General features: G+C 40.3%; 1 protein-coding gene across 1 annotated transcript in view; it reads right to left on the reverse strand.

Annotated features, from left to right (window-relative positions):
* Positions 1–4,003: 4,003 nt before the first annotated feature.
* The window catches only part of stx1a (syntaxin 1A (brain)), a gene marked incomplete at its 3' end in the record, with an annotated part of 58,963 nt that continues 41,327 nt past the window's right edge, over positions 4,004–21,639 (reverse strand). The window contains exons 6-8 of the mRNA XM_084064671.1: positions 7,983–8,056; positions 7,725–7,859; positions 4,004–4,297 (exon numbers count right to left, since the gene is read on the reverse strand). Coding sequence (XP_083920797.1) covers positions 4,004–4,297; positions 7,725–7,859; positions 7,983–8,056 — 503 coding nt within the window. The remainder of the gene's footprint in view (positions 4,298–7,724; positions 7,860–7,982; positions 8,057–21,639) is intronic.

Raw genomic sequence — 21,639 nt, forward strand, 5'->3', positions numbered from 1 at the left:
ATTGTCAGGTGAGCCAGCCAGTATAGGATAAGACAGCACAATACACATACATGTGTGTGGGGAGGAATTAATTGTCATAATGATTAAATTAGCGGGTGGGGGGGTACAAAGCAAAAAAGCAAACAAATAAAAATAATTTGCCTCACGCCGGGGTTCTCCCTATGGGTATGTGACATTAGACACAACAAAACCCGTTGCTAACAACACCAATTTGTGCATGTCCATATTTTGTGCCCCACTAATTGTCCTGACTGCCCCACCAAACCAACATTCAAACCCCTAATTTCAAAAAGAACTATTCTAAAGTATTTGAAACATGTATCAGTAATATGTCAGTCAAGTTGATTTAACTAACTAATTGAATTGTCAAGGTGGTTTAACCACTATTCAAGGAGCCATCTTGTAGCCTAAAATGGTTGGGTTCGAAACCACAAACTAATGTACTGTACTACATACTACACAGTATGTTATTTTTAGTATCTACGACTGACTTTCAAAGTTTGAGGGAGGGGCCCATTCCATTTTGCACGAAATGCCCCGCACCGCTGGACCGATCGGCGAGAAACTTTGAACACATTCTCCCCCAACAATACATGTTAAGACAAACTTTACTTCGGAGAAAACTAATAAAATATTCAGACTAAATAAAACCATGTCATCACAACACAAAGGCAACAAGTTGAGTAGGCAACATGGCTGTAGTTGGTCACCATATTTGGCAAACTTATATGAAAGACTTTTACATGGCAAATTTGAATTCATGCTTGTTTTTGCGATTGATTGAATGTACGGACAAACAAAAAGGAATAGAGGAGTACAGCAAAAAGATATAGTCGGTTTGAAAGCTTACAATAGGGTTGAACAAGATCGAAATAAGAGTTTCTCACATACATTACAGAACTACTGTGTCAAACCAACCATTTTAATATCTTATGTCATTTGAACATATTGGCAGTGTTAAAGAGCTTTGTATCCTTGAAGGAATGTACACTTTATAGAGAACAAAGACACATGTGGTTCGTAACAAGCACTCACTTGCTTACGTTTTCATAACTCACACAGTTACAAACAAACGTACGCACACTGTACATACACAGTGCACACATACACAGTGCACACGCACACACGCACGCACGCACAACACATGCACTCTGCAAGTGATGGGGCCAGATGGAATACTGCTTCCAAGGGCCAAGTAGGCATGAAATCAACACCTATGTGGAACAGTTTGGCTGGGTGACAAATTTAGACAATAAAACAGTACAACCCACAGCAGTATAATTGTCCTCTTTTCCACTTGCCACAAAACAGCACTTTACCATTAACTGAACCATGCAGGGCTTTTGAAGGGAGGTAGAGGTCACCAGATAAAGTAAGGTTGGGTGGGTAAAAAAATAAATAATACATCAAAACGGATGCTTCAGCAAAGGTATACCTACATACTGTATAACCGTGGCTTTGGAAATACTGCAGGTAACGTGTCACTGTGCCTTTGAAATACAAAATAGACATTACAACCAAATAAATGTATAAGTTGGAATGTGATACTATTTTGCTACTTAACATTTTCTTTTCCAGTTTCCTTCAATTATTAAACTTTTATAAACATCCTACCTTTAACAACACTCAACAATCAGATAAACATTTTTGCAGCACCACAGATTTACAAGGAACTCATGCGAAAAACACCTGCCCTGTACACACTGTGTGTAGAGTGTATATCTAGGTCTATACTGTACTGTAGATTGCTTTCTTGACAACAGGAATTCCGTGTTGGGTATGCCTTCAGCTTATACTCTTTCTTTACGTATAGAGATGTGTGTGTGTGTGTGTGTGTGTGTGTGTGTGTGTGTGTGTGTGTGTGTGTGTGTGTGTGTGTGTGTGTGTGTGTGTGTGTGTGTGTGTGTGTGTGTGTGTGTGGGAGGGAGGGTGTTAGACCACTGTCCCTGCAATAACAGAGGCAATAACAATTCCTAGCACCACACAGCATATAATGATCATTATTTTCTTCTGCATTGCATGTCAAGAAGAGAAACAATTAATCCACGGCAGCAAATGGGGAGTAGAAAAAAACGTATTAGAATGATCCAACTAAATTATGTCTTACACAGTAAAATCTTACTCTGGGAGTGTACAAATGGGCCAGGTCAATTTTCACACGAGTTAAATGAACACTGCAGATTTTGCTGTATATCAATATTGTACAACTTGAATCAAATGTAGGAAGACCATTTGTGCCAATGATTATTATGGAGGAGTGACAGTGATGTTTGCATTTAGAGTAAACTTCACTTTGGACATTTTCTATATTTTAGCATCTATACTTCTTAGACAGTAACGGTAAACCTCTATTGCTGGTCTTTGTCACTGGTCTTGCTATTGCTAATTACAAACTAACTTTTACTTTTGTGAAAACTGTGTTCACAGAGACAATAATATTATCAGGTTTCTCATCAGCATAGTCTGTATAATACTGGAAGAAAAATGTGTTGGTTTGGTTTTCTCAAATAAAACCAAGTACTGTAAGTGACATACCGTACCTGCATTTTGTAAATATTGCTTTATCTTATCTTACAAAGTTATCGTACATTTTTTGCCTAATCTGGATATCGCTGGATATCTCTATGGCTTTGTAGAAATAAGCTATGTAGAACATGCATCATAACAAATCAAACAAATGTATAAATCATGACAACCACCACAAGCACAGGCACCAAAAACAGCAGAGGAGTTCCTCATAGTGAACAACTCTTTCATGCTGACATCTTAGAAAATGAATATACAATTGATTAATGAATGACAAGCAGTGCAGAGAGTTCCTGTAATAGTACTATGGGGCTCCCGCTTGGAAATTGTCACAGGTTAAGCCACGTTATACTTCGTTGCGCACCGGGGAACAAGCTCACAATGAGTTGCAGCAGGATGCATTGTGAGCTTGTAGATCTGCTGTTTTCAGTACGCAATACCAGTGCGCAATCAAGTATACTGTAAATCAGGCATTACATTCTGACTAGTCACTTCAGTCCACTTCTCAGCTCATGGAGAGGGGAGACCTCCATGCTGTTTATCAGTACTGTAGGTACTGACTACTGTCCATATTATGGAAACTATACACCCAAATGACTGAATAAATAAGATTATGGGAGTGCGTAATGCGTTTCCTGTGAGGTAGACTGGGACAGACCCATGATGGACAGAAGGTCTTGGGCCTTTGTACCACAAAAGGCACAGGGTCTCTAAACCCTGTCTCACAATCTAAACTAAAAGATCTGTTGATTTCTGAGGGATCTAACTGAGTCCAGCTGCTAGGGCAATGGTGAAGATGATCACACAGACTGCAATACAAATTCCTATCAGGATCATCTTCTGTATAGGGGGCAGGGGGAGAGAGAGAGAGAGGGATGAGTTAAGTAGATGATAAATGGTCGAAGGACAGACCAAGTGAGTGTAAAGAAAAGAAAAAAGAAACAAGCAAAGAATGTTACAAGCGATGAAACAAACAATGTCATTACACACTATAATCATAAGATTGAATTTGGTTCAGGTTATGGGGGAGATAATCATGAACATTATATTCAATCAATCTCACTCAATTTGGATTACGAGATACATGAGCGACAATACAGATATGAACCAGAAGGTGGCAGAGTTGCCCCTCCAATTATACTGTATCTCTTGACTATTTGTGGCAACAGGTTGCTAAATGATGAGGGTAATGATCCAGTTGATAACTGTGTTTTTGGATAATGCTGTTGGTGTATATATTATGCAAAATTAGACCACAACACGCATGCTACATATAAGCGCTTACTGATCATGCAGACATCGCAATGACACTCATTTTCTGTGGTACAAATGCCATGCTTGATAAGACTCACCCTCCGTGCTTTACTCTGGTATTTAACAGCCTTCTTAGTGTCAGACACCGCCCTCTCCACATAGTCTACAGAATGTTCCACATTGTACTCTATACGGTCTATCATCTCCCCCTAGAAGCGTTTGGTTAGAGAGGATGTGGCAGCATGTGATGGGGGGTAGGAGGTAGCAGGGATAGCAATGGGGGGGAAATGGGCATACAGGGAAAGAGAAGAAAAGAGAAGAGAAGCGATAGCAAGAAGGGGAGAAGGAGCAGAGAAAAAAACGTGGTGAGAGTTAAGTCGTAGACTGTGTGCATCTTGTGTCTCACCCGTTTGCTGAACTTCCTGGTCTTTTTGCACTTAGCAAAGCTCTCCTTGGCCTGCTCCACATACTCCTGGGCCTGCAGAACACTGTGCTCAATATTGTTCACTAGCTCCCCCTGCAGGAAGAGAGTATAAGATAAGATAAGATAAGATAAGATAAGACATATTTTTTATAAGTCTCTCATCAGTACATCCTAGTAGTCTACAGTATGTGCAAGTAAGCCAGAGTTAAAGCCGGAGTAACTAGTAATTCAAAAGAACAGACAGTGAAAAGTAGATTACATGTAGATTACGTTCCTTTATGTAGATTTACCTTGATGGATTTATCTCATGTGGATTTACATATGTGGATTTACCTTGTTGTACAAAAACCTATGTCGCATACCTGTTACTGTTCTAAGGAACGGCACCTTATGTAGGCTACTGCACCCTTTACTTATAACCAATTGCCTGCATATGATGCTTTCTTTTCTAACCTCATGTACATAACAGTACATGTAACTGTGACAAATGTATGTCATAACAGTATGTGTATCTTTGATTATTTGACCTGTTTCTATCCGGTGCTTTTCTCTTGCTCTTCCTCTATTCTCTTCCCTTCTCATGAACAAAATAAAAATGGAGTGCGCACAAAAAAAGAAAGAAAATCACCCGCTTCTTTACACCGGTAAACCTGTGATGTGACAAAAAAGGTGATTCTGTTTCTCAAGTGAAAAAAATTATGCATTTTTTAAGGCTTCCATTTCCCCCTATTGCTTTTCTGTCCTTTCTACATTTGTATAGCACTTCCTTTGACGGTGCTGTATAATTGTACTCAAACTATTGCAGTACTCTCTCAACCAGCATTCATCACTCACAAACAATCACAACTAGACGTGTCGCAATTCTGGGAAATTGCAAAGTGTGGTTGCGCCGACGCCGGTCTCGGCCGCCGGGACTCGAGGGATACGCTGGGAGGAATACAGTCGGAGGCCGCGCGACGTGCCATTCGAATCGGGTGCCGATCGGATCCTGCCTTCGTGATACGTGCCGTTTTGATTTTAGGAAATAGGCCCCTCCCACTAAATAAATAGGCCCCTCCCAAAAATGTAACGGGCCAATCATATTGTCACGTCACTCCTGATATCGCTTTTATTACATTTTGAGAGGATTGTTCCCCTCAAAAATCATGTTTTTGCATCAAACGGTTACGTTTTGTGCATTTGTGGCGCCCCCTATGGTTGTGTGTGTGTGTGTGTTCGTCCGTCCGTCCGTCTGTTAACAGCTAATCTCCGGCACAGTTGGACCGATCCGCGTGAAACTGCACGCACACTCCCTGGAGGCCAGAGCAGAACCAGTTGCCCACATTTTTCACATCGGCCTGAAGATGGATCTGAAGATGGATCTGTCCGATTTTTCACATTCCATCCTGATTGGCTAAGATTGGAATCAAAAGTTTGCAGGGTGGCTCGTTTTTAACAAAATGCCTCAAATCATGAACGCAGCGTGCAATTACCGTGAAACTTTGCACGCACATTCCCACTAGGCAAAGGAAGACATGCCGCCCTTTTCACATTGGCCTATTATAGCGCCACAATTTTTTTTTATATTACTCCTACAGATTTTGTCCAAACATCACGGGAATTGGTACACATTATCTCTATAGTCATGTAATGAAGATGGATCTGTCCAATTTTTCATATTCCATCTTGATTGGCTGACATTGGCAGCAAAAATTTGCAGGAGTAGTTCGCTTTGAACAAAATGCCTCAAATCATGAACGCAGCGTCCAATTGCAGTGAAAGGCCGTGGAAGAAATGGCACCCTTTTTACATTGCCCTATTATAGCGCCACCAGCAACGATTTTTACTCCTACACATTGTGTTCAAACATCACGCAAATCGATAGACATTATGTGTTTATGTCTATAGTCATGTGAAAACTTCATCAACGTCTACAGATTCCACTCACCTCAATAATGACTGTATTCCGAACATTGCTGGCCTACAATAACCTACCTAAACCAGCAGAGACCGGAGCACTCTAGTTTTTAATGCTACCCCTTGTAAGCTTGCAGTAAAGCTGATCAAACGTATCACTGGCTGTTGTCTTATCATCATTTCAGTGAATGAGTATTAAATTAAAAAGGAACACTATACATGCCACAATATTATTAATGTAGATAATTAAAAAAAAAGAAAAAGAAAATCACACTGAAATTACCTTGCCACAGTAGCAGGAGGCCGCAACTTAGATTCAGTAGGTAAATGGGAGAGAAAAAAGGAAGAAAATGACCACAGAGGAAGATGACAAGGGAAAGAAATGGGTTTGGACGATATGCACGTGGGACGACAAAGATCACAGCTAAGGAAGACAAAAATAGTATATAAAGGCAAAGTCCAAGCTGATGTAATACTCAACGTTAGTCATGGAAGTGTTTTAGTTTGATCAATAATTAAATTACATACATTCTTTATGGTTATAGGTTCTCACATAGGCATAACATGGATACATATGCACCCCCATACTGTATACCCCCATAAACACCCCAAAAAACACTGCAGTAGACATTATACAATTACAACTCCCACACTATAATTATGAAGGGAAATCCACTGGTGCATAGTCATTACAATACATAGGGTATGTCCTTCATATGTGTGATTCATATTCATCCTCATTGCTCATTCTCATTCATTTATTCTCTCACATAAATTCTTCTATTTCAGTATCCTTTGCATGATTCATTTCAGACCCAGTATTACTGACAAGAAAAACAATTGGTCTATACTCTCTCCAGGGATTTTTCCCACACAGTCATGCAGCAACACAAATAGACCAGTGCAGACCTAATGGTAGAAATGTGTAGCTGCCCACTTTAATTAAGTCACAGCACAGCGCCCCTGGAGCATTTTTGGAGTTCAGTTGGCTGGAATCCCATCACTACAGGTGTGTGTTTCATCTATTTGGACTCAATCGTAAATGTAGTGCCAGTACCACAGTAAAATCTGCACAAGTCAAAAAGAAAATGTGTAATTCTCAAGGCACATGCAAAGAGAGAAATGCACTGTGCTGCAAAGTTAATTTGGTGCTCTGGTGCTATTTGCAAGTATTTAAATGAGGTAATTTGCATACATTTGGCACAAAATTGTCTTCTTTCTTAACTAGCCTACATAGTTCTGAAGTAATCTACACTTTTAAATGAATTTTGTGAATGAGTTTGAAAGTGTGGACATTGCTGTTTTGATTACTACACTGGCATTGTTGGCACTGACTTTTGCTAGGCCTATACTGTATAACGCCTCGGAACCAATGGTTCAGGAGGTAGACTGGACGTTTAAGTTCCTGGTTGTAAGGTTTAAGGTTCCTGGTTTGATCCCGGGCTCCTCCTGGCTGTAACCTGTCCTTGGGCAAGAGACACTGAACCCCAACTACTACATGGGCACTGTTCAATACTTTCCCACTGCTCCTAATAGGATGGATTCAATGCAGAGGTATGTGCAAATCTACATGGCCACTGGTTGGCCTCACTACGTCAAGGCCCTACCACCTCTTGGGTCTCACCTGGCTTTCCACTAGCATGGCCATGTCCACGAACATGTCATGCAGTTCTCTGATGCTGTTCTCCAGTTTGATGATCTCATTGTGCCGTGTCTCTATCTCATTCATTGCTTGTTGGGTGATGTTGTCCATGACGATCTGAGAAGGTTGAGAAGGACAAAGAAATGGGTGGGGGAGAGAAGATGAAAGAGATAAGAGAGTGTAAGTACCATGTGCATGTGTGAATCTCTGTGAATGTGTTTATTACTGTTTATTACTCACCCCTGATGTGAAGATAGCTGGGTTGTCACTCTCCAACATACTCTCCAGCTCCTCATTTGTTGTGTTCCTCCCAGCTAAAGAGTGCAACACACACACACACACACACACACACACACACACACACACACACACACACACACACACACACACACACACACACACACACACACACACACACACACACACACACACACACACACACACACACACACACAGTCATAAACATCTACATATTGGATAAGTGTATTATTGTCATAAAGGTCAGAGGGCTGGGGTATCAGGGTGACATAGTCGGCCTCCACCACAGAGGCCCAGGTTCGATTCCTGTACCTGTGCCTCTGGCTTGGCAAGGTGCTCCAATTAACAAAAGGTCACATGGGATTGTGTCCTTGTCACTGCACTAGCGACTCCCACTGGTTGGAACTAGGGGTACCCTGAGACAGTCCGAACTTCCGCACACGTTACGCTCCAGCAAGAAACTCCTCGCTGTCATGTCAAAAGCAGCAGCTGATGATTCCTTCAATGTCTATTGAAGGAGTTATGTGGTTGTCTACACCCTCCTGAGACGAACAGTTAGGGTTGGCAGTGGCAGCGACCACAGTACACATGAGGGGAATTGACAGAACCATTCAATTGGGGAGAAATTTTAAATAATAAAAAGCTGTGCAAAGAAAAACAAGACATATAGTCTAACAAAGGCGTGGCCTTCCTGTCCAACCTTTAGCTATTGATCTAAGTTACAGTACTATGTGTGTGAACCCACACACATCGCAATGCAGTGTTCAGAAGCGAAGCTGCACTAGAGGATGGCTGCTTGTGTGCATGTCCTAGTGTGGTGAAGGTCTATGTCTCAGTTGGCCAAATGGAAATAGCGATCAGCAATCTTTATAAATGCACAACTACTGTGAAGTTGAACAAAAGTGCTTCACAAGAACAATGTTGGTGTAACTGAAAGAAAAATGCATAGATTTTCAACTACACCCCAACTTTCACAATCTTCGAGTTTCACTTTTCCTTTACTTCACCGCAAGGGCGCTGGAAGTCAGTTATTCCAAGGGGGGCTGGACTTTTTTTTCACGTTTTTTTCATGTTTTTCCCCCCACATTTTTCACCTTTTTTTTCACCTTTTTCAGCAAATATTTTATTCCCCAAAGTTAAATACACCATTGTTTTAAATTAATATATATGTGTGTGTATAGACTTTAAATTTGATATGTATTTTTAAAAAAAAACAGCAAGGGGGGCTGCAGCCCCCATAGCCCCCCCCCTTCCCGCGCCACTGCATTCAGGCTTTCATGGCTAAAGGTGGTTCTGTTTAGTGATGCCATGCACATAGCAGATTGGCGCATTGGTCTACGTTTGAGGGGAAAGACATACATACAAACCCTGTTCTAGGTGGTTTGGCCTACGGCACTGCTGTAAAAAAAAAAAAGTGTCAAAGGGTTCTGGAAGGAATGTGAATTCTTAGCTAAAGACCCAGGCAATGAGCAGTGCAGTGTCCATGTCATTGAATTCAACAGGTGCCTCAAGCTACACCTGACAGGGATAATGAGCACATTAGCCAGTTCTAATAAAATTCAGTGAATAGCCACACCCTCTTCTCCTCTGTGCCCATCTGGGGATTAATTAAAGGATGATGATAGCTTTGCTCATTGCCCTCTATCCATCTGCCCAGCAGGTTCCACCCGCATTTTGATCCATCCATCACTATCCAAAGAACCCGGTGAGAATAGTGGTCTGACTTTAAACACTTTCAACCTGCATCCTTATTTTTTACAAGCAAATGTATTTATTTTTAATCTGTCGGATTGTAGACCTGCTATTTTCACTATTTTTGAAATAGGGATTTAGTGGTTAAAGGGAGAATAATCGACATGTCCTCATCACTACCTGGGCCCTGTTCCACGAAAGGTGAATTAAATAAACCTGGCCTTCAGTCAAATCCAGGCTTGACAAAGTCTGGTCCGTATAGCCTGGTTTATTCCGTTCCACGAACGCCAAGCCAGGCTGAAAAGGAGCGACTTTGTCGAGCTAGGCCTTGTCAAGCCAGGCTGTGTCGAGCCAGGATAATGAAGCCAGGCTTCACGTATTTCTGTAAAAGACCATGAAAGTCGATAGCAGAATCCTTGAACTTGACCAATCATGGAGCCTAAAACCAGAGCAGCGTTCTTCTCCGTGGCTGAACAGCAGCACTGCAGCAGCTCATGAAATCATACAAGGAAGATATAGACCACAAGAGTCAGATAAAAGTTGGGAAAATGTCCTGGTGTAATTTGAACCGGGAACCTTCTGGTTGCAAGCCCTGTATCTAAACCACTGCACCACAGAGGTTCTTATTATTCGGTTAACTTGCGTGGTATTCACTAAAAGATTAGATAAAGGTAAAAGCCCCAGGTAAAAGTTGGAAAGATGTCCTTGCTGGTTTTGAACTCAGGACCATCTGTGAGCAAGGCCTGTATCTTAACCACTGCTCCACCATGGTTAATACTTTTTTTTAGGTCTCTTGCACATTCTTCAGTGAAAGATTAGATAAAGGTGCAAGAGTCAGGTAAAAGTTGGACAAAATTAATGGGTAGCACTTTACAATAATGACCCGTTATAAAGCATTTATAAACGTTTATAAGTAGTTTGTAGACTATTAACAAATCATTAACAACCTGTTTGTTGACATTCGTAAATGATTACTAAAACCTTTATAACTACAGTTACAAATCATTTGTACAAGTATTAGTAAGTAGTGAACTATTCATGAATAAGCCATTTATATACATCTGTAAAAGATTATTAAATCATTTGTAACGACCCATTCTAAAGCATTTATAAACGTTTATAAGCAGTTTGTAGACTATTAACAAATCATTAACAACCTGTTTATTGACATTTGTAAATGATAACTAAAACCTTTATAACTACGGTTACAAATCATCTATAAAGGTATTAGTAACTATTCATGAATAAGCCATGTATAATACATCTGTAAATGATTATTAAATCATTTGTAACTGATGTTACATAATATATACAAGCTATTGGTAGCTTGTTCATGTTTAACATATGCTTTGTTAAACATTCCTAAAGTATCTATAAATCCTTAGTACATGTTATTATGTGCCCTATAGTAAAGTGAAGACAGTTCATCATTTACAACTGTCTGTTAATGTGTTTGTTCATGTTTAACATGCTTTGTAAAACATTCCTAAAATATCTATAAATCCTTTGTACATGTTATTATGTGCCCTACAGTAAAGTGAAGACAGTTCATCATTTATGACTGTCTGTTAATGTGGACTTTCTCCTTACCTGTTGCAAACTACCTGGCTTTCATGAATGCAGACACCAAACAATTACTAGAATTATCATTCATGTTAAGCAAATGATGCGTAAGACATTCGTTAAGAGTATGTAAACCATTTGCAGACGTTATCATGAGCCTGAGCCTAGTTGCTTCTTTTGGGCTTGTTTTCATAGACCTGTCCGCTTGTTTCTTTTGCAAAATCTGGCAACACACTGATTACCTGCATTACACCTGCAGTAGCCTACTGGGGAGGAAGTGAACAGTGATGCAGTTGCAGACTGGACAGAAATATGTCTAATTCATGTTTTATGTGTTTTAACTGTCTTGTTGCAGGTGATCGAGGTAACATAAAATGGCTAATCTTACACACATGAAGTAGCATTATGACTAGGGGGTATTTTGATGGTGGCTGTTTGTATCCACAATGTTTGTTTTGATGTGTAGGCTAGTAATGTCCTCCATGCTTAGCAGTTTAGCTTAGCAGCTAAAGCTAACTTGCACTGGGAGGTGGTGACTGCAGAGGCTCCAAGCTGCTACTCTGTGATTCTGTTGTGATTAATTTCTTTGTTTAAATGTCAGTGTGTGTGCTGTGGCCAAGAGTTGCTACATTTTATATCTTAATAAATTGTTGTATACTTGTATACTATATAACGTTACTTTTGCCACTTTTTGATGTCACATGTTTTACTAATCACTGTTAAACATGAAATAATAATGCATAGTCTTCACTTTACAACAAGGCCCATGATAACGTTAGCAAATGGTCAACACACTCTTTACGAATGTCTTACGAATCATATATTAAACATTAAAGATAATTCTAGTAATTGTTTGGCATCTGCATTCATGAAAGCCAGGTAGTTTGCAACAGGTAAGGAGAAAGTCACATTAACAGACAGTTGTAAATGATGAACTGTCTTCACTTTACTATAGGGCACATAATAACATGTACTAAGGATTTATAGATATTTTACTCTACTCAGAGTCATAAGTTTACAAAATGTACTAAAGTACAGTGAACGTCTGTGCGGTTTGTCTTCATCACTGAAAATAACGTACATGTAAACTGATATAAAACTGCTGTCATGTGCAGTTGGGGTGAAGAAACACAACCATTTCACTCCTAATAATACCTATTTGATTTGACATCCTGACTTGCTGCTGTAGCTGAGGCTTGAACCTGTTACCTGCGGCTCACTAGTCAGTGACTCTATCCATTCACCTACAGCTGTTTCCTTGGAATCTGTGGTTCTGAAACGTTTTGTTGTCAACCCCCCAAATAGACATGTATTTGGGCAGTGGACCCCAATGTGAAAAGATGTAGTGTCAGGGCCCCCCATGAAAAAGATTTATATTTATGCTGTAACACATTTTTTTTAAGTTATTTGTCTTGTTTGTTGTTCAAGTCAAAGCACCAGGAAGGCTGTGCTTGTCAGCCATCTGTTAGCTCAATGGGTTGAGACGCAGTATTCATGATCCAGAGGCCATGAGTTCAAATCCCATTGATGTCTTTCCTATGATTCTTTCCTTTGCAGACTGGCTTCCAGAAAATCAACTGAAAACTAACAGGAAGGCTATATTTGTCATCCAACTGTTAGCTCAATGGGTTGATACGCAGTATACATGATCCAGAGGCCATGAGTTCAAATCCCATTGATGTCTTTCCTATGATTCTTTCCTTTGCAGACTGGCTTCCATAAGATCAACTGAAAACTACCAGGAAGGCTGTACTTGTCAGCCATCTGTTAGCTCAATGGGTTGAGACGCAGTATTCATGATCCAGAGGCCATGAGTTCAAATCCCATTGATGTCTTTCCTATGATTCTTTCCTTGAGTGGGTTCGATTCCCACTCCGAGTCATGTGTTCCCGGTAACTTGGGGCAACGGATAAATTGACTGATATGCTTCCCTTTGCAGACTAACTTCTAGAAAAACAAGTTAAAACCACCAGGAAACCTGTAACTCTCAGCCAACAGCATAGCTCAACTGGTAGAGCGTCTGTCCAATAACATGACTTGCCTTGACTTGAGTGGGTTCGATTCCCACTCGAGTCAAGTGTCCCCGGTAACTTGGGGCAACGGATAAATTGACTGATATCCTTAGTGATGCTTCCCTTTGCAGACTAACTTCTAGAAAAACAAGTTAAAACCACCAGGAAACCTGTAACTCTCAGCCTACAGCATAGCTCAACTGGTAGAGCGTCTCTCCAATTACATGACTTGACTTGACTTGAGTGGGTTAGATTCCCACTCGAGTCAAGTGTCCCCGGTATCTTGGGGCAACGGATAAATTGACTGATATCCTTAGTGAAGCTTCCCTTTGCAGAATAACTTCTAGAAAACAAGTTAAAACCACCAGGAAACCTGTAACTCTCAGCCAACAGCATAGCTCGACTGGTAGAGCGTCTGTCCAATAACATGACTTGACTTGAGTGGGTTCGATTTACCGGGGACTTGACGTTAGTGGGAATCGAACCCAGGACCTGGGTTGAACTGGATTTGAACCAGCACACTCCTACAAGTTATTCTATGGATATCAGTCAATTTATCCGTTGCCCCAAGTTACCGGGGACACTTGACTCGAGTGGGAATCGAACCCACTCAAGTCAAGTCATGTTATTGGACAGACGCTCTACCAGTTGAGCTATGCTGTAGGCTGAGAGTTACAGGTTTCCTGGTGGTTTTAACTTGTTTTTCTAGAAGTTAGTCTGCAAAGGGAAGCATCACTAAGGATATCAGTCAATTTATCCGTTGCCCCAAGTTACCGGGGACACTTGACTCCAGTGGGAATCGAACCCACTCAAGTCAAGGCAAGTCATGTTATTGGACAGACGCTCTACCAGTTGAGCTATGCTGTTGGCTGAGAGTTACAGGTTTCCTGGTGGTTTTAACTTGTTTTTCTAGAAGTTATTCTGCAAAGGGAAGCATCACGAAGGATATCAGTCAATTTATCCGTTGCCCCAAGTTACCGGGGACACATGACTCGGAGTGGGAATCGAACCCACTCAAGGAAAGAATCATAGGAAAGACATCAATGGGATTTGAACTCATGGCCTCTGGATCATGAATACTGCATCTCAACCCATTGAGCTAACAGATGGCTGACAAGTACAGCCTTCCTGGTAGTTTTCAGTTGATCTTCTGGAAGCCAGTCTGCAAAGGAAAGAATCATAGGAAAGACATCAATGGGATTTGAACTCATGGCCTCTGGATCATGAATACTGCTTCTCAACCCATTGAGCTAACAGATGGCTGACAAGCACAGCCTTCCTGGTGCTTTGACTTGAACAACAAACAAGACAAATAACTTAAAAAAAATGTGTTACAGCATAAATATAAATCTTTTTCATGGGGGGCCCTGACACTACATCTTTTCACATTGGGGTCCACTGCCCAAATACATGTCAATTTGGGGGGTTGACAACAAAACGTTTCAGAACCACAGATTCCAAGGAAACAGCTGTAGGTGAATGGATAGAGTCACTGACTAGTGAGCTGCAGGTAACAGGTTCAAGCCTCAGCTACAGCAGCAAGTCAGGATGTCAAATCAAATAGGTATTATTAGGAGTGAAATGGTTGTGTTTCTTCACCCCAACTGCACATGACAGCAGTTTTATATCAGTTTACATGTACGTTATTTTCAGTGATGAAGACAAACCGCACAGACGTTCACTGTACTTTAGTACATTTTGTAAACTTATGACTCTGAGTAGAGTAAAATATCTATAAATCCTTAGTACATGTTATTATGTGCCCTATAGTAAAGTGAAGACAGTTCATCATTTACAACTGTCTGTTAATGTGACTTTCTCCTTACCTGTTGCAAACTACCTGGCTTTCATGAATGCAGATGCCAAACAATTACTAGAATTATCTTTCATGTTTAATATATGATTCGTAAGACATTCGTAAAGAGTGTGTTGACCATTTGCTAACGTTATCATGGGCCTTGTTGTAAAGTGAAGACTATGCATTATTATTTCATGTTTAACAGTGATTAGTAAAACATGTGACATCAAAAAGTGGCAAAAGTAACGTTATATAGTATACAAGTATACAACAATTTATTAAGATATAAAATGTAGCAACTCTTGGCCACAGCACACACACTGACATTTAAACAAAGAAATTAATCACAACAGATCACAGAGTAGCAGCTTGGAGCCTCTGCAGTCACCACCTCCCAGTGCAAGTTAGCTTTAGCTGCTAAGCTAAACTGCTAAGCATGGAGGACATTACTAGCCTACACATCAAAACAAACATTGTGGATACAAACAGCCACCATCAAAATACCCCCTAGTCATAATGCTACTTCATGTGTGTAAGATTAGCCATTTTATGTTACCTCGATCACCTGCAACAAGACAGTTAAAACACATAAAACATGAATTAGACATATTTCTGTCCAGTCTGCAACTGCATCACTGTTCACTTCCTCCCTAGTAGGCTACTGCAGGTGTAATGCAGGTAATCAGTGTGTTGCCAGATTTTGCAAAAGAAACAAGCGGAGAGGTTAAAGATTTGTTAATAGTCTACAAACTACTTATAAACGTTTATAAATGCTTTATAACAGGTCATTATTGTAAAGTGCTACCAATTAATGTCCTAGTTGGTTTTGAACTGTGAACCTTCTGGTTACAAGCCCTGTATCTAAACCACTGCACCACAGTGGTTCTTACTCAATCTGTTCACTTGCGTGGTCTTCAATGAAAGATTAGATAAAGGTAAAAGCCAAAGTTTGTACTTTTCCCCCTTTAAATGTCATTGCCATTGACAATGCATTGGGCGCTTAAAGTTAAATATTTGAAAAACTACAAATCATTTCAAAGTAAAACATCTCAATGATGCATGCCCACAGTAAGGTGGAATTTTTTAACTGTGAATGGAGTTTCTAGGTGAAAGTATTTTTTTGAGGTCCCAAAATCTTCCATCGACCTCCATTATAAATCTCTGAACTTTTAAAGGAGTACTACTCTAAAACAATGAAACATTTCAAAGATCCCTTTTCAGGCAAACATGTCCATATTAGGATGAACATTTTAAAGTTTGAATGGGGTTTCTATTCTATATATGACATTTTGAATCATTACAGTCAGTTCACCTTCTTTTGGGTCTTGAGTCGAACAAATTACTCCCGCAGAGACATCAAATTTCTCTTTTGGGCCTTGAGTCTTGGGACTCAAGGCCCAAAAGAGAAATTTGATGTCTCCGCGGGAGTATTTGGTTTGACTCAAGACTCTTTTGGGTCTTGAGTCTTGGGACTCAAGACTCAAATCCTGGAAATCAAATCCTGGAAATGGCAAATCAGCATGTGTGGGATTTGAAGGTGCAAGAGTCAGGTAAAAGTTGGAAAAATGTCCAAATTGGATTTGAACTGGGAACCTTCCGGTTGTAAGCCCTGTATCTTAACCACTGCACCACAGTGTTTCTTACTGACTTTGTTCACTCGCGTGTTGTTCACTAAAAGATTAGATAAAGGTGCAGGAGTCAGGTAAAAGTTCAAAAAATGTCCGTGTTGGATTTGAACCAGCAACCTCCTGGTTATAAGCCCTGTATCTCAATCACTGCACCACTGTAATTCATCCTAATTCTGTTCACTTGCATGTTCTTCATTGAAAGGTTAGATAAAGGTGAAACAGCCACGTAAAAGTTGGAAAATATTCCTTGTTGGTTTTGAACTCAGAACCTTCTGTGTGCAAGGCCTGTATCCTATCCACTGCTCCACCATGGTTCATAGTTTCTCTGGTCTCTTGCAGGCTGTTCACTGAAAGATTAGATACAGACCACAAGAGTCAGATAAAAGTCGGGAAAATGTCCTGGTGGAATTTGAACCGGGAACCTTCTGGTTGCAAGCCCTGTATCTAAACCACTGCACCACAGAGGTTCTTATTATTCTGTTAACTTGCGTGGTATTCACTAAAAGATTAGATAAAGGTAAAAGCCCCAGGTAAAAGTTGGAAAGATGTCCTTGCTGGTTTTGAACTCAGGACCATCTGTGTGCAGGGCCTGTATCTTAACCACTGCTCCACCATGGTTAATACTTTTTTAGGTCTCTTGCACATTCTTCACTGAAAGATTAGATAAAGGTGCAAGAGTCAGGTAAAAGTTGGAAAAATGTCCCAGTTGGTTTTGAACTGTGAACCTTCTGGTTACAAGCCCTGTATCTAAACCACTGCACCACAGTGGTTCTTACTCAATCTGTTCACTTGCGTGGTCTTCAATGAAAGATTAGATAAAGGTAAAAGCCAAAGTTTGTACTTTTCCCCCTTTAAATGTCATTGCCATTGACAATGCATTGGGCGCTTAAAGTTAAATATTTCAAAAAACTACAAATCATTTCAAAGTAAAACATCTCAAGGATGCATGCCCACAGTAAGGTGGATTTTTTGAACTGTGAATGGAGTTTCTAGGTGAAAGTAGTTATTGAGGTCCCAAAATCTTCCATCGACCTCCATTATAAATCTCTGAACTTTTAAAGGAGTACTATTCTAAAACAATGAAACATTTCAAAGATCCCTTTTCAGGCAAACGTGTCCATTTAGGATGAACATTAGGCCGTTTTTTGATTTACTCGGTCTTGTCTCGGTCTCGCCCATAATTTGACTCGGTCTTGTCTCGGTCTCGCCCATCATTTCACTCGGTCTTGACTCGGACTCGGACTAAGGGACTCGGGACTCTGCCCCCACCGAGTCCACTCGAGTCCAAGACCAAGTCACTAAAATGCAATGAAATAATTTTATTATACCCATATTCATCATCATCTCGTGGTTGACAGCGCAGCAGCAGCAGAACACACTCTGCCATGTCCCTCTAGTTTATACTATTTTTTAATTATTTCCACTAACAGCGCAAGCTTTCCAGGTGTTTATTTATTTATTTATTGTGTGTTCACTGTGTAGCCTGTGGTTGTTTTAATAAACGAGATTCTCTAAAGATGATTTTTTCACTAGTGAACTAGTGACTTTTTTTGGTCCCTAACATTCATCGAGCTCTGGACTTAGTACATTTTTTTTTTCAACATTGGGTCACTACCGAAATTAAAGTTGGTCACTACCGAAACGAAAGTTAAATCCGAAAAAAAAAGTGTGGAGGCCAAAATCGTCCCCCCAAAAACCTGTTAGGAGTACGTTTCAGGCAATTTAGAGTTGATTGGTAGTACCATTTGTAGTGACTTTTTTTGGTCCCTAACATTCATCGAGCTCTGGACTTGGTAAATTTATTTTTTCACCATTGGGTCACTACCGAAACGAAAGTTGGTCACTACCGAAACGAAAGTTAAATCCGAAAAAATCACTAAGTGTGGAGGCCAAAATCGTCCCCCCAAAAACCTGTTAGGAGTACGTTTCAGGCAATTTAGAGTTGATTGGTAGTACCATTTGTAGCGACTTTTTTTGGTCCCTAACATTCATCGAGCTCTGGACTTAGTAAATTTATTTTTTCACCATTGGGTCACTACCGAAACGAAAGTTGGTCACTACCGAAACGAAAGTTAAATCCGAAAAAATCACGAAGTGTGGAGGCCAAAATCGTCCCCCCAAAAACCTGTTAGGAGTACGTTTCAGGCAATTTAGAGTTGATTGGTAGTACCATTTGTAGTGACTTTTTTTGGTCCCTAACATTCATCGAGCTCTGGACTTAGTAAATCTATTTTTTCACCATTGGGTCACTACCGAAACGAAAGTTGGTCACTACCGAAACGAAAGTTAAATCCGAAAAAATCACCAAGTGTGGAGGCCAAAATCGTCCCCCTAAAAACCTGTTAGGAGTACGTTTCAGGCAATTTAGAGTTGATTGGTAGTACCATTTGTAGTGACTTTTTTTGGTCCCTAACATTCATCGAGCTCTGGACTTGGTAAATTTATTTTTTCACCATTGGGTCACTACCGAAACGAAAGTTGGTCACTACCGAAACGAAAGTTGGTCACTACCGAAACGAAAGTTAAATCCGAAAAAAATCACTAAGTGTGGAGGCCAAAATCGTCCCCCCAAAAACCTGTTAGGAGTACGTTTCAGGCAATTTAGAGTTGATTGGTAGTACCATTTGTAGTGACTTTTTTTGGTCCCTAACATTCATCGAGCTCTGGACTTGGTAAATTTATTTTTTCACCATTGGGTCACTACCGAAACGAAAGTTGGTCACTACCGAAACGAAAGTTAAATCCGAAAAAATCACTAAGTGTGGAGGCCAAAATCGTCCCCCCAAAAACCTGTTAGGAGTACGTTTCAGGCAATTTAGAGTTGATTGGTAGTACCATTTGTAGCGACTTTTTTTGGTCCCTAACATTCATCGAGCTCTGGAATTAGTAAATTTATTTTTTCACCATTGGGTCACTACCGAAACGAAAGTTGGTCACTACCGAAACGAAAGTTAAATCCGAAAAAATCACTAAGTGTGGAGGCCAAAATCGTCCCCCCAAAAACCTGTTAGGAGTACGTTTCAGGCAATTTAGAGTTGATTGGTAGTACCATTTGTAGTGACTTTTTTTGGTCCCTAACATTCATCGAGCTCTGGACTTAGTAAATCTATTTTTTCACCATTGGGTCACTACCGAAACGAAAGTTGGTCACTACCGAAACGGAAGTTAAATCCGAAAAAAATCACTAAGTGTGGAGGCCAAAATCGTCCCCCCAAAAACCTGTTAGGAGTACGTTTCAGGCAATTTAGAGTTGATTGGTAGTACCATTTGTAGTGACTTTTTTTGGTCCCTAACATTCATCGAGCTCTGGACTTAGTAAATCTATTTTTTCACCATTGGGTCACTACCGAAACGAAAGTTGGTCACTACCGAAACGAAAGTTAAATCCGAAAAAATCACCAAGTGTGGAGGCCAAAATCGTCCCCCTAAAAACCTGTTAGGAGTACGTTTCAGGCAATTTAGAGTTGATTGGTAGTACCATTTGTGTGACTTTTTTTGGTCCCTAACATTCATCGAGCTCTGGACTTGGTAAATTTATTTTTTCACCATTGGGTCACTACCGAAACGAAAGTTGGTCACTACCGAAACGAAAGTTGGTCACTACCGAAACGAAAGTTAAATCCGAAAAAAATCACTAAGTGTGGAGGCCAAAATCGTCCGCCCAAAAACCTGTTAGGAGTACGTTTCAGGCAATTTAGAGTTGATTGGTAGTACCATTTGTAGTGACTTTTTTTGGTCCCTAACATTCATCGAGCTCTGGACTTGGTAAATTTATTTTTTCACCATTGGGTCACTACCGAAACGAAAGTTGGTCACTACCGAAACGAAAGTTAAATCCGAAAAAATCACTAAGTGTGGAGGCCAAAATCGTCCCCCCAAAAACCTGTTAGGAGTACGTTTCAGGCAATTTAGAGTTGATTGGTAGTACCATTTGTAGCGACTTTTTTTGGTCCCTAACATTCATCGAGCTCTGGACTTAGTAAATCTATTTTTTCACCATTGGGTCACTACCGAAACGAAAGTTGGTCACTACCGAAACGGAAGTTAAATCCAAAAAAATCACCCAGTGTGGAGGCCAAAATCGTCCCCCTAAAAACCTGTTAGGAGTACGTTTCAGGCAATTTAGAGTTGATTGGTAGTACCATTTGTAGTGACTTTTTTTGGTCCCTAACATTCATCGAGCTCTGGACTTAGTAAATTTATTTTTTCACCATTGGGTCACTACCGAAACGAAAGTTGGTCACTACCGAAACGAAAGTTAAATCCGAAAAAATCACTAAGTGTGGAGGCCAAAATCGTCCCCCTAAAAACCTGTTAGGAGTACGTTTCAGGCAATTTAGAGTTGATTGGTAGTACCATTTGTAGTGACTTTTTTTGGTCCCTAACATTCATCGAGCTCTGGACTTAGTAAATTTATTTTTTCACCATTGGGTCACTACCGAAACGAAAGTTGGTCACTACCGAAACGAAAGTTAAATCCGAAAAAATCACTAAGTGTGGAGGCCAAAATCGTCCCCCCAAAAACCTGTTAGGAGTACGTTTCAGGCAATTTAGAGTTGATTGGTAGTACCATTTGTAGTGACTTTTTTTGGTCCCTAACATTCATCGAGCTCTGGACTTAGTAAATCTATTTTTTCACCATTGGGTCACTACCGAAACGAAAGTTGGTCACTACCGAAACGAAAGTTAAATCCGAAAAAATCACCAAGTGTGGAGGCCAAAATCGTCCCCCTAAAAACCTGTTAGGAGTACGTTTCAGGCAATTTAGAGTTGATTGGTAGTACCATTTGTAGTGACTTTTTTTGGTCCCTAACATTCATCGAGCTCTGGACTTAGTAAATTTATTTTTTCACCATTGGGTCACTACCGAAACGAAAGTTGGTCACTACCGAAACGAAAGTTGGTCACTACCGAAACGAAAGTTAAATCCGAAAAAAATCACTAAG

The sequence above is a fragment of the Gymnoscopelus microlampas genome (genome assembly GCF_963454915.1).
Source record: "Gymnoscopelus microlampas genome assembly, chromosome: 8".
NCBI lineage: Eukaryota > Metazoa > Chordata > Actinopteri > Myctophiformes > Myctophidae > Gymnoscopelus > Gymnoscopelus microlampas.